Raw genomic sequence first — 19330 nt, forward strand, 5'->3', positions numbered from 1 at the left:
TAAAGAAAAGTACAAATAATTATAAACCACAGGCTTCTTGTATATGACTTTCTTACAATTTGCATGAAAATAAAAATCTTTTTTTTTTCCATTCAGCAGATAACACCCTGCTGGTCTGGAAGGAAGGTGGTTGTATTGTGCAAATTTAGCAATGTACTTTGCTGGATTAAGTTAAAAATCTATTATTTACAAGTGTTTCCATATGAAAGCCATTGAGATATACAATAGTTTGTTCAAACAGCTTCCCCAGTCAGTGTCCTGGAGAAGTGGCACATCTTTTTTAGCAAAAGGGTAATTATGTTGTAAAACATATATATAAAGGACTGTGCTCATAGCATGTCATTATCACAAACACATTTAGATCAGCCAGGCAGCTAGCCATACAATGGTAAGAATGACTAGCATAGGGTATCCGCTTATTATATCTTTATCCATTCTGTCCCAAGGCTTCCTTTTTTCATTTTCAAAGTCTATCCGCAAATCAGAGAACGATGAGGTTTTGTTAGATACAATTGCTCTAAGAAAAGCATTACGCAATGGCGACGCGACAGATAAATCTTTAGCCAATTCACCAGATCTTTACTCAGCAGACGAAAGCTCAAACATGAAAGAGGAAGAGGAAAGAAGTATAAAGGTAAGTGAAACATATTTAATTTAAAAAATGGGAACTATATTCGTTTTACAATCTATTAATACATAACCAGCTTAATATACATAATCTAATGGATCTACAGTGTTTATAAAAAGTTGCTCTTACACATTCCGACTGTATTCTGCTTAATACAGTAATTTCCTGTGACCATCAGCTCCATCTAGTGGCCATAATGCTGGTTTTTCCCTATTGGGTATTTCTTAAAAAATACCTCATTATGGCCACTAGCTTGGGCTGAAAATTAGGAAACCAATATAATAAGCAAAATACGGTCAGAATGCATGAGGGCTGGGTGAATGCTTTTGACAAAATTCCTGATCATTTTTTATAACTAGAACCTTTTTGGATAGCATTTTAAATCCTCCCATGTGTATAGCTTGTCAATTTATATGGAAACATGAGAAACCAATATTTGCTTGTTATATATGCAGGTTCTGCTTCCTGCTTGAAAGTGCTCCACATTGACTGCATTTCTCTGCTCCTCTTTCCGAATGCAAATCTATTGCCGCGTACACACGGTCGTTTTTGACATTTTTCAGCATGTCCAAAAAAAGACATTTTTCCAACTTCATCATTAAAAACGATGTTGCCCACACACCATCGTTTTTGAAAAATGATGAACAAAGCGCGGTGACGTACAACACGTACGACGGCACTCTAAAGGGGAAGTTCTATTCGCCGTTGGGCTGCTTTTAGCCGATTCCGTGTTAGTAAAAGACGATTCGCGCTTTTTTGTCTGTTACAGCGTGATGAATGTGCTTACTCCATTACGAATGGTAGTTTTACCAGAACGAGTGCTCCCGTCTCATAACTCGCTTCTGGGCATGCGCGGGTTTAAAACGTCATTTTAGCCCACACACAATCATTTTTTACAACCCAAAAAATGACATTTTAAAAACCGCCTTTAAAAAATACAGCATGTTCGAATTTTTTTTTTTTTTTTTCGTTTTTCATAAGCCGATGATTTTAAATGACGTTTTTAAAAATGTCATTTTTTTTCATGCCGAAAAACTACCGTGTGTACGCGGCATATGGGTCTAGTCTTACCGTAATGAAAACAGGCTCTCTAAATTCATATCGCAGAGCAAGGGAATAAGGTCCTTTTCACACGGACAGATCCGTTTTTAGACATAGGCTTGCTCAGCGGGGATCGCTCCGTTGATTCCTGACAGATGACTAGTCCATCTCTGCACACTGTGGGGGGATCAGATGAAAATGGACCATCTGTCCATTTTCATCCGATCCGATAGATGGATGGATGGAAAGCAGGGTTTCCATCCGTATGTATTTAGCGGAGAGGGGCGGATTGGATGTCAGAGGACATGTCACTGCTGACATTCGTCGCTTCATAGAAATGTATGGAGCGTCTGTTCAGGTCCGCCTGAAAGACTGAGGCCCCGTACACACGACCGAGTTTCTCGGTCGTGTGTACACTTTTCACCGAGGAAACCGACGAAGATGTCGTCAGGCCAAAAAGAGAACTCTCTATTTCCTCGTTAGTCAATGGGAAAAGTTGGCTCGGCTAGATCCTTGGCGGCTTCACAAGGAACTCGACGAGCAAAACAATGTGTTTTTCCCGTCGAGTTTCTCGGACGTGTGTACGGGGCCTCACAGGCGGATCTGAACGGTCCGCCCGTGTGAAAGGGCCCTAACATATTAAGTATGGTAGGAGGAGAAAATGTAAACAGAAAGCTAATTTTTCAAATGTGTTTTAAAGGACAGTAAAATTTGATACAGACTAAAAGTCAGCTATTCTATAATATGATGCTCAAGTTACATTTCAATGCACAAATGCATGGTAGAATTGCAGATTTTCAGAGGTAAGAGGCACTGCTATACGCATATTTTTCGGGAGGTGTTGGGCAGTTACTAAACTCTTCTTTCATGTTTATCATGTAAGCATCCTTCTTGAAAGATGAAGCAGGAATCAGACTTAGAATGGTATAAAGTAGGGTTGTCCCGATACCGATACTAGTATCGGTATCGGGACCGATTCCGAGTTTTTTCGGCGGTACTCAGACGCCGATACCCTGCCCCGATACACAAATAGAATACTTAACCCCCCCGCCGCCGCCGCCGCCGCCGCAAACCACCGCCGCGATCCGCCGCCGTTACGCCGCATCCCCGCTACCGCCGACTGTGTAATACGGGCGGGAACATTACAGCTTTGAATAGCTGTAATGATTGGCGCCGCGCATAGACACTCCCCCTTGCTCGGGTGAACTGTCCAATCCCGAGCGAGGGGGAGTGTCTATACACGCAGCGCGGCTCCAATCATTAAAGCTATTCAAAGCTGTAATGTTCCTGGCCGTAGTACTGTACACAGTCGGCGGTAGCAGGTTAGCGGGCCATGGCTGCATATGGGGGGGAAACATGGCTGGATGGGGGGGAGACACATGGCTGGATGGGGGGGGAGACACATGGCTGGATGGGGGGGAGACACATGGCTGGATGGGGGGGAGACAGATGGCTGGATGGGGGGGAGACAGATGGCTGGATGGGGGGGAGACAGATGGCTGGATGGGGGGGAGACAGCTGAGCTTCCGTAGTGTACTTTTGCAGTTACTGTGGAGATGTAGGCATGGGCAGTAAAGCCCATTGTCACTATATCAGGCCAATTGCTTTCTGGGGGAAGTGATTTATTGGAAAGTTGGAAGTTTTATGATTACCATAGTTCCCATCAAAGAGATAATGGTGCAGGCAGTGTCTGGCCATTTCTGCATCCTCCCCTTGCATAGTTTGAAAAAAAAAAAAAAACACTTGGCCAAGTGTTTATGGAAGATCAAGATGACCACATTGCCTTAGGGTAGTTGAATGTTGACTACACATCCAAGTTTCCCTTTAAACCAAAGCTGAAGTTTTGCATATAGCTTTGTTAGCACATGGCAGACTCCTTGAGGAGCCTGCACATTGTCATTTCTCTTGTGACCATAATGCTCAAGCGCTATGATGTACACTTCCTGGTTTGATAGGTCTGTAACCTGGCCTCACTCCTTTTCACTACATAAACTTGCGTACACTACCTACTGTACCGCATTAACAGGCCACAAAGAAGCCTTAGAAAATATGTAGGAGCAAAATTCTAAATTTGACACATGGCTGGATGGGGGGGAGACAGATGGCTGGATGGGGGGGAGACAGATGGCTGGATGGGGGGGAGACAGATGGCTGGATGGGGGGGGAGACACATGGCTGGATGGGGGGGGGGGAGACACATGGCTGGATGGGGGGGAGACACAAGGCTGGATGGGGGGGAGACACAAGGCTGGATGGGGGGGAGACACAAGGCTGGATGGGAGGAGACACAAGGCTGGATGGGGGGGAGACACAAGGCTGGATGGGGGGGAGACACATAGCTGGATGGGGGGAGACACATGTCTGGATGGGGGGAGACAGATGGCTGGATGGGGGGGGAGACAGATGGCTGGATGGGGGGGGAGACAGATGGCTGGATAATGGGGGGACATGGCTGCATATGGGGGGGACATGGCTGGATATGGGGGGGGACATGGCTGCATATATGGGGGGGACATGGCTGGATATGGGGGGGACATGGCTGCATTTGTGGGGAGACATGGCTGCATTTGAGGGCACATTAAAAAAAAGTATCGGTATTCAGTATCGGCGACTACTTGAAAAAAAGTATCGGTACTTGTACTCAGTCCTAAAAAAGTGGTATCGGGACAACCCTAGTATAAAGGAAACCCAAGTTTTAAACCTCGGCTCACACTATAACCTGCATGTAAATAGCATAGGAACCACATTGTATTCCTGTGCAATTCAAATGCGATTCAGAATGGTGCCATTTGTGCCAATTGATTTTCAATGGGCTCAATACACACTGCTTTGCACCAGAGAAGTGCAGGCACCTTTTTGGGCTTCAACCCCAGTGTGGTGCGCGAAACGCACAGGGATCAGTGTTTTTTCCCTCACCGCTGTGTGAACCTACAGCTGGATCTTCCGGACACAACCAGTGAAAGCATTAGAAAAAGATGGTAAGTTAGATAACAATTGCATATGGTAACACAACTAAATACACCACTAACACCAGGTCAAGAACATCTCAAATTGATAAAAAAGTACATCTAGTATTTGAAAAAGTGTAAATATAATAATGATGATGATTTTTACAAAGCACATAGCCCCCTACTTTGAAAGAACTGTAGGGTTGGATACAAAAGTAAACAAAGGTGAAATCTGGGAACACAAAGCAACTTCCTGGATAAGCTGGCCCACCAAATGTTTGAATAAAACATATATATATATTCTAGAAGCTTCTTACATATTAATGTCCTCACAGATAAGGGAAACAAATTCTCCATTACATTTTTCCAGTTTTAATTTTATAAGAGTACAAAACATTATAATGTTTTTTCCTGTGTGTCATCCTATATTGTATGTTGACCTCCTCTCTTCTTTAAGCCAGCCTCATAGTTTAACTACAATTCTCAAGATTCTACCTGAGTTTTCCATGCTTTCCCTAGAAAGAAAGGGACATTAAATTACAATAGATAACATGGATAATTCAGGAAAAAGATCTGAAGCAAGATACTGCAATTAAACTGATGGGGAAGTTAGTGCTCCTCAATGAAAAGCAGAGGAGATGAGAACTAGCAGACAATTTCTCTGCCAAAGTCATACTATGATCATGCAAAGGTTGCACAATTTGCTTGAAGCTTGCCACTTGCTGGATTCAAGAGGTGAATGATACTTTATACTAAACTTTTTATTTAAAAAATAAATAAATATATATATGTATAAATATATATTTCCATACATGTCTGCTCAGAAGGGGTGTGATATTCTAGATAATGGCTCACCCAAGTTTTCCAAGTTGTCTAACCAATACGATATTTCCTCTTCTTAACTCTACTCATATATTCAAATAACCATTTTTTTGGGGGAAACACCCTATCCCAGCGATAAAAATTCCTGTTGTGATACATACCTAGTATGAATCTCCATCACCTGGTCTTAAAAGGCATCTCCCTCTTCTACAATGCCCTTCACTGTAAAACTACATTATGATCTATCCTACAACGGGAGACAAATTTACAGAATACCTACACACCAGAGCAGTGGCTCCAGTCGTTCAAATTCACTCATAGTATTTCATGATGTACCAACCCGTTGGGAGCTCTCTCTCAAAAAAAAATCTTGATGATGGTACCTTACAGCCTATCGGGTAGCCCAGTTCTACCCTTCGCAATCACCTCTATGCTGGCATAACTGTGGTCAAGTGGGTAACCTCCATTATACAGGGCGGCAAAGTGGTGTAGTGGGTAGCACGCCCGCCTAGCAGTAAAAAGGGTCGCTGGCTCAAATCTCAACCACGACACTACCTGCTTGCATGTTCTCCCTGTGCCTGTGTGGGCTACCTCTGGGCACTCTGGTTTCCTCCCACACTCCAAAGACATGCTAGGTGAATTGACTTCTGTCTAAAATTGGCCCTAGTAAATGAATGTGAGTTAGGGACCTTAGATTGTAAGCTCCTTGAGGGTAGGGACCGATGTGAATGTACAATGTATATGTAAAAGCGTTGCGTAAATCGACGACGCTATACAAGTACCTAAATAATAATTATACTCTATGTATGTCCTGTAAGAGTCTTACGAGCTTTTGGAACAGAGTATTTGGCCTAATTTCTTCTGTTACAGGTATACTAACTTCCCCCAACCCAGCTTTGGCCCTGCTAAATCTGGAAACTTTCCACCTTCCTTTCGTTTGGTAGTTGCCCACATACTGTTAGCATCCAGATCTGTAATAACCAAAAATGGGGGGGGGGGGGGGGGGGGGGGGGGGGGGAATGTCCATTAACCTAAAAAAAACGCTCTCATTGCATGTTGCTATATTTGGAAAGTTTGCAAGATCATGGGAACCACGATTATCCTGAGTTGATGCCTAATTGTATATATTTTGTTATAGACATCCCATTTCTTTAAGCCTCGTACCATTATCTGACCACAAGTTATATGATCTACCCACCCAGTCTGTCGCTGTATCTAATAGACTCTTTTTATTGCTTTACATGGTGTTGTACCTGCTTTTTTTATATTCTGTACACTATACCACTCTATATCTATGCATAAACAAATAAAAACAGTAAGTATATCTAAAAAAAAATGTATTACATATACAAAATATCTTTTCATTTTATTGTAGACATGATATACAGTATGTAGGCATTTGGTGGACAGTCTCTGATACAATATATATATAAAAAAAAGGGGTAACGTGTGAGTTCACACAAAAAAAATGAACCCTTTGTTACAATTCGATCGGTGTCATATATATATATATATATATATATTGTATACACACACAATTATCAAACGTATTGGGATGCCTTCCTTTACATACACACATGGGCGTCCGATCCATAGGGCAAGGAGGGGGTGAATTCACCCCCCCCCTGGAAAATCGAGAAGGTGTTGAAGAGTCTCGCAGCCGCAGGCTGTCTAAGCAGTCCCGGGCCGGACGTCACACAGGCACAGCGAGCAGAGTGAAGCCGCCTTCCCCTCCAGTGTTTATATGTAGACAGGGGGAGGGAACCTGCTGTGCCACGCTGATGGCTGATCTGAGGTACTGAATGGGACAGGGAGTCCGTCTGTGCTGAAGGGGGGACTGTGCGGAATGGAGGGGGGGGGGGAGTCCATCTGTGCTGAATGGAGGGATCTGTGCTGAAGGGGGGGGGCATACATTCTCTAGGCCAGAGCTACTAGCCAGGCCTCAAAGGTTACTCGCCACCAGTTGCCACACCCAACCCCTACAGAGGAGCATTAGCCGGCCGGATGATAAGAGGGCAGAGGGACAGCTTTGATTAAAATCGATGTGTGTTCCCGCTGCTCGGCGACACATACAGCCCTGCACCCTGGCCGGGGAACTTTGATTCATGTCATTCGTCCCGGGATTGAACAGGTGATCGGTCTATCAAATTCCCAGGGACCAGGGCTGTGTGACAGCGAGTGCGGGGAACATTCGGCTATTGCAAAGAAAGCCGCTAGTGATTTCCCCTGCGCTCTGAATCATACAGCCGGCTCTCTCTTCTCATCCCCTCCACAAGCACTGGGATAAGAAGTCCCTTACAACCCGTCGGCTGGCAGTGCTCACCCCTCTCTCCCAGGCAACCCTTCCTCGCCAGACCTCAATATCCACTCGCAAAATGCGAGCAGGCGAGATTTTTTTGGAGGGCTGCTCTAGGCTATATTTATATTGGCATGGAGTGAAGCTGAATTATCAAGAGCTATTTCACACTAGCAGCTGGCCGCGTTATCGGTAAAGCGCCGCTTTACCATTGTATTAGCTGTGCTATTCAGCCACTAGCGGGATGCTTTTGACCCCCGTTAGCATTTGAAGAAAGTGGTTAAATGCGACTAAAAAGCTCAGGCTGGACTTCTCCTTTAAGGGCAGGTATGTTTGCAGGTACCTCTGTCCAAAGCTGAACTCTTGCTTTTGTTACACATTACATAGTTTGTTTGGGTCTGGCCCAAACAAACCAACTATGTCCCTCACTAACATGTGAGGCCGCTGGATGTGTGGTATAAACTTTATTCAGCTGAGATTACATACAGCATTAAGTACTGTGTTCCGGGTTCGAACCGAGACCTTCACGTCTCATATCTGGAAGAGTCTGAGCGGTGCTCAGCTATTCAAAGAAAGATGCATTCTAGCGATGAATACACAGCTTACTCTGATTGGCTGAGTCAGAGGTTGTGACAGCCATCCTCTGATGAAGCTTGGTATTCATGGCTAGAATACATTGTTTTCCATGAATGGCTGAGCACTGATCAGATAGACTATTGTGCCATGACACAGGAAGTCTCAGCTCAAATCTGATACACAGTGAGGTATGTAGCCTCAGCTACATACAGTTTATATACTGCACATTCAGGGGCCTCACGTGTTAGTGAGGGACATAGTTCGTTTTGGCTAGCTTGGCCCAAACAAACTATGCAAAGTATAACAAAAAGCTGGAGTTCAGCGTTAAAAGGCACAGGAACACATTAGACGTTCAGCAAGAGCAATAACAGTGGAAGACATACAATGTGCCCCCACACATGCATACACACCCACTCTTGATGCTCCTTAAATGTTAGCAAGTACAGTCAGGAAAACTGAACTGCAAACTGCTCAGCATCCACCAAAAACTGAAAAGTCACTCTTGGTAAATCAGCCCTTTAACTTTAATTACCTGGAATTTTACAAAAACCATTACCTAATAGTGGTCCCTATTTGAAGAAAGTAAAAGTATTAAAAATGTATTTAAATATACTTTGAAAAACAGAATGTATTTGTTATTCCCATTCTTGCAAATCTATAATACATTTTTTTCCCCCCCAGAGTTTGGGTTCTCGTAACAGTTACTTCAGCCAAGATGTTCTTCCTATAAGCAGTGGAGTGAAGCAAATGGCCTTTTCACCACTTAAAAGCTCACTACGACATTTAGACACTGGGGATGAGAATGTTGAGTTGACTCATGAAAGAAGGGATACTGGAGAAGAGGAAAATAAGTTTCCCATTGGAAGGCGAGATTTTGACAGTAAGTATTAAAGCAGAACTTTTTTAATCCTTACGGTGCTAGCATTAGTAAATAGAAAAGCAAAGGATATTATATTTGCTTGTTATGAACTTTTTTTTTACATTTCTTCACTTACTTTCTTGTTGCCAGGCCTAGTCAAATATTTTCATACATCCCAGGAGTCTTAACCACTTCAATACAGGGCATTTTCACCCCCTTCCTGCCCAGACCAATTTTAGTTTTCAGCGCCGTCGCACTCTGTACACAATTGCGCAGTCATGCAACACTGTACCCAAATGAAATCTTTATGGGGGACTTCCCCCCCCCAAATTTTTTTTTACCATACAGTTTCTAATGGCTTAGCTTTCTTACCATGGATTAACCCATTCAAATTTTCCCGCAGCTTCTAAATTAGACAAAGCTACTAATATGCAAATCATTTGAGAGCCAGAGACTGGCACCCCCCCCCCCCCCCCTCTGCATATGGTGATCTGTGCCTTGACTGAAATCTATGGCTCTTAATGCCTCCAACCCAGAATCATTTCAAGGGGGTATCCAAAAAACTAAGGGTACCAAACCTAGGTCTTAAGGGAAATCATTTTTTCCCCACCGTTATGTAGGGGGAACTGCATAAATAAATGGGGAGGACATTAAATACCATGCCTGTGAGTCAAGGAAAACATGCTCTGTTGGTGACAAGAGCTGCGCATTTTTGCCTTAAAAGTGAAACGTCTTTTTTTTCCCCTAAAAGTGCAACACTATTATTTTAGGTTGCCAATTTAGCTGCAGTAGGGTTTACTTTTATTGCACTTCGGGAATTCATTAGACATGCAACATGGCAACCAAAAACAGAAGAGCACTTACCAACTCTCCTCCTGTTGTAGACCACAAGCACCCCACAATGTCAATGTCCTACATAAACTCCTTCCAGACTTTTGTGACCGGAAAAGGCCAGCATAGAGCAGTCTAGCTCAACATGTCAAACAATTGGGTAGATTGGAGACTCAAAATGCACAGCACAATGGAAACTCATGTGCAAACATTAATGATTTGAAATACCTTTGTTTGCCAAGAAATCTCTATGGATAAAATGCCTCAAGCATGTCCGATGCGGTGCCCAGAGGGCTGGCCCATAGAATTGTTCAGAGCCAGATTAAAGTGGAGTTCCACCCATAAATATAACATTACATCAGTAGTTTTAAAAAAAATTCATTAGTCCTTTACGGAAATTCTTTTTTTTTTTTTAGATGCCTTCAAAGTGTTGTTGCTAGGCAGAATAGTTAATCTTCCCACTTCCTGCACCTAGGTGCGTAATGCTTCCTAACCTACACCGCACAGACTCCTGGGAATGTAGTGGGTGCAGAGGCGTACCTAGAACATTTGGCACCCGGGGCGGATTCAATATCTGGCACCCCCCACGGTAAAATGTAAAAACACCCCACTGTGCCCCCTGCATCCTTCAATATCTCTTTGTCACTACTGTGTACCCCCTCTCCACATCTGCACCACGGGACCCCTTTACATTTCACAGCACTCTGGACCCCTTTACATTACACAGCACCCTGCATCTCTGGACCCCTTTACATTAAACAGCACCCTGCATCTCTGGACCCCTTACATTACACAGCACCCTGCACCTCTGGACCCCTTTACATTACACAGCACCCTGCATCACTGGACCCCTTTACATTACACAGCACCCTGCACCTGTGGACCCCTTTACATTACACAGCACCCTGCACCACTGGACCCCTTTACATTACACAGCACCCTGCACCACTGGACCCCTTTACATTACACAGCACCCTGCATCACTGGACCCCTTTACATTACACAGCACCTCTGGACCCCTTACATTACACACCACCCTGAACCTCTGGATCCCTTTAGATTACACAGCACCCTGCATCTCTGGACCCCTTACATTACACAGCACCCTTCACCTCTGGATCCCTTTACAATACACAGCACCCTGCATCTCTGGACCCCTTTACAATACACAGCACTCTGGACCCCTTTATATTACACATCACTCTGCATCTCTGGACCCCTTTAAATTACACAGCACCCTGCATCTCTGGACCCCTTTACATTACACACCACCCTGCACCTCTGGATCCCTTTACATTACACAGCACCCTGCATCTCTGGACCCCTTTACATTACACAGCACCTCTGGACCCCTTTACATTACACAGCACCCTGCACCACTGGTCCCCTTTACATTGCACAGCACCCTGCACCTCTGGACCCTTTTACATTACACAGCACCCTGCATCACTGGACCCCTTACATTACACAGCACCCTGCACCTCTGGACCCCTTTACATTACATAGCACCCTGCATCACTGGACCCCTTACATTACACAGCACCCTGCACCTCTTTACATTACACTGCACTTCTGGACCCCTTTACATTACACAGCACCCTGCATCTCTGGACCCCTTTACAATACACATCACCTCTGGACCCCTTTACATTACACAGCACCCTGCACCACTGCCCTTTACATTACACAGCACCCTGCACCTCTGGACCCCTTACATTACACAGCACCCTGCACCTCTGGACCCCTTACATTACACAGCACCTTGCACCTCTGGACCCCTTTACATTACACAACACCCTGCACCTCTGGACCCCTTTATATTACACAGCACCCTGCACCTCTGGCCCCTTTACATTACACAGCACCCTGCATCTCTGGACCCCTTTACATTACACTGCACCCCTTTACATTAGACTGCACCTCTGGACAGTGCAGACCCCTCCCTACAATACAGACTCCCCTACAGAACCCCCTTACAATACAGACCCCCCCTACAGTTCAGAACCCCCCTACAATACAGAACACCCCCAGAATACAGAACCCCCCCTCATATACAGAACCACCCCCTATACAGAGAACACACCCCCAGAATACAGAACCCCCAGAATACAGAATCCCCCCTCATATACAGAACCACCCCCTACAATACAGAACACCCCCGCCCCCCACAATACAGAACCCCCTCAGAATACAGAACCCCCCTATACAGATACCACCCCCCTACAATACATAACACCCCCCCCCCCACAATACAGAACCCCCCAGAATACAGAACCCCCCCTATACAGATACCACCCCCCTACAATACAGAACTCCCCCCACACAATACAGAACCCCCCTCATATACATAACCCCCCCATACAGATACCACCCCCTACAATACAGAACACCCCCCCCCAGAATACAGAACCCCCAGAATACAGAACCCCTCTCATATACAGAACCACCCCCTACAATACAGAACACCCCCCCCCAGAATACAGAACCCCCCCTATACAGATACCACCCCCCTACATTACAGAACCCCCCCCCCCACAATACAGAATACCCCCTATACAGATACCACCCCCTACAATACAGAAGACCCCCCCCCCACACAATACAGAACCCCCCCAGAATACAAAACCCCCCTCATATACAGATGCCACCCCCTACAATACAGAACATCCCCCCCAGAATACAGAACCCCCCTCATATACAGAACCCCCCTCATATACAGAACACCCCTCATATACAGAACACCCCCCCTCATATACAGAACACCTCCCCCTTACAATAGTGCACACACACCCCTTGCCTTCAGACCCATAATGCTGTCAGACAGATGATCATCAGCGCGCCGCGTGTTACACTACACACACAGGCAGCACAGCACAGGGGGAGGCGGCTGCAGCTTCACGCTCCTCGGCTGTGTGACTGTCAGTGTCAGACAGTCACAGCCGTATCTATCAGAGCCGCGGGCGCTGCGCTGCCACAAAGAAGGGGATAATTGCGGTCCCGGGTATGGGTACGGCTCGCACGAGTCACACCCGCCCCCCTGAAAAGCCACGCTTCAGCTGTGTCTTACCTAGACTGCCGCTAGCGCTGCCTCCCTGTTACCGCGCTATCATCATGCTGCACGCTACAGTCCCCTTCATTCGCGGAGGGGGGGCGTCGGCCTGACACCCCTCCAGGGTGTGGCACCCGGTGCGGCCCGCCCCATGCTTAGTACGCCTCTGAGTGGGTGTAACTTTCCAGGAGTCTGTGCACTCCCCAGTCTCAAAGAATCATGTGACTTGGACAGCACAGGTGCTGAAACCTGATCTGACACTGCTTGTGCAGCACTGAGCATGTGCTTGATCTGCAAGGCTGAAATCCAGGAAGATATACAGTCGGGCTTCATGATGCCCACACTTAAGATGGCCCCAGTCAATTTCTATTTTATAAAGTGTCTAAATGCTGTAACAACCTAACAAAACAGACCTTAGTTTACAGACTAACTTTACTAGAATACATTAAGCTTGTGTATTGCAGGGGTATTTAGATTTAAAAAGTGAAATTGTGGCCGGAACTCCGCTTTAAAACTGGAGCTGATCTATACATACCCGATAGAGAATAGGATTTTCAACACAAGAGTAAAATCTATTTCTTTGGGTACTGCACAGAACATGATTCTTCAAGTTAACTTTTTAGGAGCAGGTTACACATATTTAGGGTGTAGCATGTCCCAGTAGTTTTATAGCAAGCAATAGGGAGATCATAACAAAGGAGACCTGTAACCTGTACTTCAGGAAAGTTTTTACTGCAAGTCAAAAATCCCATTTTTTTTTAAAGTCGTACAGGATATAGCAGGGGGTCTTGAATTAAAATTCAAGGAGGTGCGGTCACTAAAATATTCTTTGGGCCGAGGTCCGAATCTCAAGTCCCCATCACAGTACTCCTTTACATCAGGAGTCAACATCATAGCGCTCATTTACATCAGGCATTCCCGTGCCTCCTTACATTAGATGTCTCCATCAGAGTCCCCCTCAACATAAAAGGGTCACGCTGATGGGCACATTTTTTTATTAAGGGGGACAACAAAACGTAATAGCTGCCCATCAGAGTTCCCCTTAATTCAAAATGTGCCCATCAATGTTGCTCTTAAAAAAAGGGACACGCTGATGGGCATATTTTAACATAAAATAAGGGTCATGCTGATGGGCATTGGTTATTTTAAGGGGCACACTGATGGGCTTATTTTATTTTAAGAGGCACGCTGATGGCTATATTTTTAATATGCACACTGATGGCTATATTTTATGTTAAGGGGGAACAACAAAATGTGTCCATCAGAGGGCCCCTTGACAAAAAAAAAAAAAAATGCCCAGCAGCGTGCACAATATAAAATATGCCCATTAGTGATCACTACCTACCTAACATGTGGCCCACATACCTTGAATGAGGGCACAACTGAAGGAGTAGCAGATATGATGTCACAGCCCTTTTTTGCAAAGAGTCAGGACCAGGTGTCCGAACACCGGGAACCGCGAGCAGCAGGGGGCGGGGTGAGCACGTGACTTCACACCCCTACTTGCAAGGAGAGCCAGGAACTGCGAGCTGCAAGGGGGCGGGGCACACGTGACATCACACCCCTACTCTGCCACGCAGCATTGCTGGGGAAACCCGCGGTCCCAGCAAACAACTGGTTGAGGACATTTATGATTATACTGGCAGCCTGGGCAGAAGCGTCACTCGGTCCTGGATCTGTTGTAATCATTAGGACTGTGAGGTCTAATAGAAAGCAAAAAAAAAAAAAAAAAAAAAAAAAAAAAAAGGGGGCAGACAAACAGGACCAAATTAAAAACAGGTCAAGAAGGGTTTAAAGGCAGCAGCTTATAACACCTGGCAGCCAAAGCTGGCATCGGGAGGATTGAACATCCACCTGATAGAACTTGCGTGTTAAACCGAAGACAAGGTGGTTACCTTGAAAATCTGAGACAGACACATTGGGGGTTATTTACGAAAGGCAAATCCACTTTGCACAAGTGCAAAGTGCACTTGAAAGGGGAGTTGCCAAAAAAATCTCAGGGATAGATCTGAAATGATAGAGAAGCTCTGCTGAAATTATGCAATCAACTGCAAGCTAAAATGCCGTTTTATTCTCCTTGCATGTCTCCCTCGGATCTACAGTGACTGCACTTTGCACTTGTAGTGCAAAGTGGATTTGTCTTAGTAAATAACCCCCATTATGCTGAAAATGCCTGTGAAACACTAAATAGATCTGGTAAGGTGCACAGGGAAGAGAGGAACCCTATCCCTCAAACAGACTCAAATTATAACTTGCTAAAACCATTTAGCAATGGTAGAGTCAGAAGCAAGGAGATGCCTGTTAAAACCCCTCAAATACAAAGAGGAACTGATCGGCAAGACAGACGATGTAAAATTTCCGTTGAAGGAAGGTGTCTTGGTAAAAAGGTGGGAGGGCTAGTCCTCCATAGGAAACAGTCTGGTGTGCATTTCAGGGATAGGGCTCCTCCATTGGCAGACCACAACCCCTCACCCTGCTGCCAACTCCAAGCATAAGTGTGCCCCAAGAAGATGAATTAGACTGTACCGTTTACAAGCTGCAGGGCTTGTGAATGAACCATGTGGCCGCTCAGTGAGAACTACAAGCCGTTAAACACAATGGCTGGCGGTAGTTCTAGTTTGTGCATTCACAGGAAACTGAATGAATGATGCGGTCATGTAGGTGGAGCCCTTCATGGCTGCGTAATTAGGAAATGGTGACAACTGGCACAAGGAGAAGATCTGGGGGAGAGGCTACAGAACATGTTGCATGTTCTACCCCAAATAAAGGTGGAACATGTAACAAAAAGGTGAACTTATCTTTTAGAAGAGGTCCACCAAAAAGACAAAAAAAAAAAAAAAAAAAAACACCTGAGGCTAGCAGCAAGATGAAGAGGTCATTATAAAAAGGGACTGTCCCAGCAGCTTTTTTGGGCCAGTGGCCAATCACCTGAAAGAGGCTGCATAGAACTCATAATAAAGACAAAAGATTCTGCATACGATTAAGAAAGTTTTTTTTACACTACAAGCTCCTCTCTAGCTGCTTTAATTTTTAACCTCTCAAATTACAAAGACTCCAACGTCGGCCATAGATGGGTTTATCTCTGCCGGTCTGAGATTCGACCCATCTATGGGCAGGCAGATTGTACCCAAGTCGATCCATCAATCGACTTGTGTCGAACCAGCAGATCTGACGATAACATTCAATTGCCAATGGCTATAGCTGCTGGCAATAATCAAAATCTCCCAGCATGCTGGTTGTACCAAAGTCGATCAATGGAACAGATGCATACCCAAAAGTCTCCTCTCAGCCAAGCCATCTGACCAGGGCGATCCGCCCTATAGGCTCACTATGCAAGCCGCTTAGGGCCATGCAAAGCTGTGGAGGGCCCCCCCCAAATTACTAGAGGCCCCGCCTGGTGAGAAGTCATTTTCAGCCCCTCACCCCGCTTCTCAACTCGCTCAACTGGCTGCATGGGGAGAAGAGGCAAGAAGTCGGCACCCCCAGCTTCTCACTTTAATGTAAGATGTCATTTCCAATAGCAGAACACCCCCTCCCCCCGCTTTTCAACTTTAATGCGACATGTAGTTTTGCTTAGGGCCCCAGGGAGGTCAGGATCGGCACTACATATGACCCCTCTATTTGGATGTTCCGCCTTCCCCCCAGCACTTCATCGCTCACAAAACTTCTCATAGCAGAGAAGTGCCAAACCTCAGCTAGAACACAATCAGATAGGGAAGGTAATTTACTTCTGTACAAACACTGACGAATTGCCAAACCCCTTCAAGAGCATGGTTAGAATATACTTCACCACTACCTCAGAACTCTACTACTCTTGGACTTTGTCCAGATCCCACACAGACTTGGAGTTGCTGCATGCCCAGTCCACCAGGCTGGAATGTCCCCTTTCCTTACTGTACCAGATCTTGCAAAAATAATCTTATCCAGACCCTCCAGCTTTTATAACGAAGTGGGAGAGGGAGTTGGATGGGTCCCCTGAGCATTTGGTTTGGAACAAGACACTGGCATACAAAATGTCCATTCGTTAGGCCAAGAGCGCAACTACAAGATATGATACAGTTGACCTGTACTCCTGCATGAGGAACCCAACTATCCCAGAAAAGTGTTGCAGATTCCTACATAGAACGGGCACCATGACCCAAGATCATTTTGAGATGAGATATTAAAGCTGTATGAAATGTTGGAAGGAAAGAAATTCCCCAAATATGCCTTAAATTACTGTCCTCTATGCTCCCTGGTACTTACAAAAATATAATAGAAAAAAAAACAAAAAAAAAAAAGAAAAGCTTGACAAGACACTTTTACAGCTGCAGTTTGTAAATCGCCGGATACAAGCAGAACCCTGAACTCCCTAGCTAAAATGGGAATGCCAAGGTGGCACATATGATTGCTAGGGAATAGATAAGTTGGAGTCACAAGCTCATTTGGATGGTATGGTCCCACTTGTTATTCATTTGACTTGGACTCCTAAGCATTGGCTTGGGTAGTTTACAGAGCCAACCTCTGGAAGAGGTTGGATAGCTGCATAACCCCCCCGCCCCCTCCTCCCTTTTTTACCCAAATATGCTCTCCACCCTTACCACTTTGTTGAATTTATTATTAGTTTAACGGTATCCATCAATTGTCAAGCTGCCACACCTTACTATGCCCATCTCCTTATGCCCCGTTTGCCATGTGTATTCTGTATTTGCACTCGGTTCGATTTCTGATACATTTGTGAGCCTTGTAAGAAAATGCCTACACCTTTGTGTGGTGTGAATTGAGCTCACAGAAAATTGGCTCAAATCGCACTACAAAACAATTGAATGAGATTTGAATAGGAATGCAGTGCAATTCCTACCCAAATCACATGAGGTGTCCTGCAACACATATAGGTAAACCCAACCTAATAGTTTAATGTTTGTGTTGCAAACATATCTATAAGCATTGTGAAAATAGTTTTCAGGAGTAGGGCTGGTTTTAAAGTGCTTTTTACTATATATATATATATATATATATATATATATATATATATATATATATATATATATATATATAAATAATCTGGGCACAGGTTCACTTTAACTATGGAGCTTCTGATAATAACTCAATTATCCATGAGATTTTAGAACAAGTAAGGTGGGAAGACTGTCTACTTATTCAAATAACTACATTGTAAATGGAGGTGACATTTCAGGTAGATGCTCCCCTTTGAGTGACATTTGTTTTGCTTCCAGTGTAAAAGATACATACAGGAGACACTGATTATTTTTGTTCTCTTCAGTGCTTAGGTGTATGCTTGGAAGAGTCTATAGACCATGCTGGCAGATATGAGATGAACAAGGATAAAAATCGATGAAAGGACATCCACCATGGACACATGAATACAATTTAACGTACAGGAAAAAGTGCATTGTGTACATTTATTAAATGTAAATAAAGTGATCAGTGCAATATAAAAACCATGTCATTTTCTGAAAAAAAAAAAAAAAAACATGATAAAATGCAATAAAAATAAATAAAACAAGCCACAAAACAATTTAACAGCTAAATAGTCAGGTATACAAACCATTTTAACTATGAAGAAAACAAAACAAAAAAACAACCTACAACCGGAAAAAGGTTGTTAACTTAGCTTGTCCCACAATATGCTTGTTCTTGGCTACAGCTTTAACTTTAGTTTTACTACTAGCTGCCTTTTCCTTTGTTTTTGTCAATCCAGCAAGCTTCTTTTGTGGAGGTTCATCTTCAATGTTGCCTTGGTCCTCACCAGTGTCCACTTGCTTTCTCTTTGAGCTCTTTTGGACTGACTGTTTACTGGGTTTTCCCTTCACATCTTTATTACCAGAGTCAATATTACCAGAACGTATGCCAAAGGTTTTCTTGCTTATATCACCTGCAGGTAAAATGAAAAAAAAAAAAAAAAAATAGAAAGGGAGGATTTATCCAAACTTGGCAGTAGTGTACTTTATTTCTTCTATAAACTAGCCATCTTCTCTGCCCATTACTGCAAACGTGACAGGTTTCCTTAACACAAACCTACAACTTCCATTATACTCACCTTCATAGTCATCCCCTGTTGTAGCTGCAGCAAAATGTCCAGTGCTTCAGGGTATGAGTGAACATCTTACAGGGTACAGTGCCAGTAAAACAGAAAAATGGCAAGGGGTGGCATAAAGAAGAGTAACTGGGGAAGGGAGTAGGTTGGTGGAAGTCAATCACACCTGGCAGATCCCACATGTGTTTCAGGTTTTTAGGAGACCCAAAAAGCCAAAATTTTGATTCTTACACCAAGTACACA

General features: G+C 44.4%; 2 protein-coding genes across 2 annotated transcripts in view; one reads left to right on the plus strand and one right to left on the minus strand.

Moving 5' to 3' along the window:
• The first annotated feature begins 331 nt into the window (after positions 1-331).
• Positions 332-18491, plus strand: PMCH (pro-melanin concentrating hormone). Its single transcript, XM_040344289.1, has 3 exons — positions 332-634; positions 8993-9191; positions 18314-18491. Exons 1-3 carry the CDS (start codon positions 386-388, stop codon positions 18361-18363), a joined length of 498 nt encoding a protein of 165 aa, XP_040200223.1. The 5' UTR covers positions 332-385; the 3' UTR covers positions 18364-18491.
• Positions 18434-19330, minus strand: part of LOC120932129 (PARP1 binding protein) — a 32996-nt gene continuing 32099 nt past the window's right edge. The window contains exon 11 of the mRNA XM_040344287.1: positions 18434-18925. Within this exon, the coding sequence (XP_040200221.1) occupies positions 18636-18925 (290 nt within the window). The 3' untranslated portion in view covers positions 18434-18635. The remainder of the gene's footprint in view (positions 18926-19330) is intronic.

This window comes from Rana temporaria, chromosome 3 (genome assembly GCF_905171775.1).
Source record: "Rana temporaria chromosome 3, aRanTem1.1, whole genome shotgun sequence".
NCBI classification, from domain to species: Eukaryota; Metazoa; Chordata; class Amphibia; order Anura; family Ranidae; genus Rana; species Rana temporaria.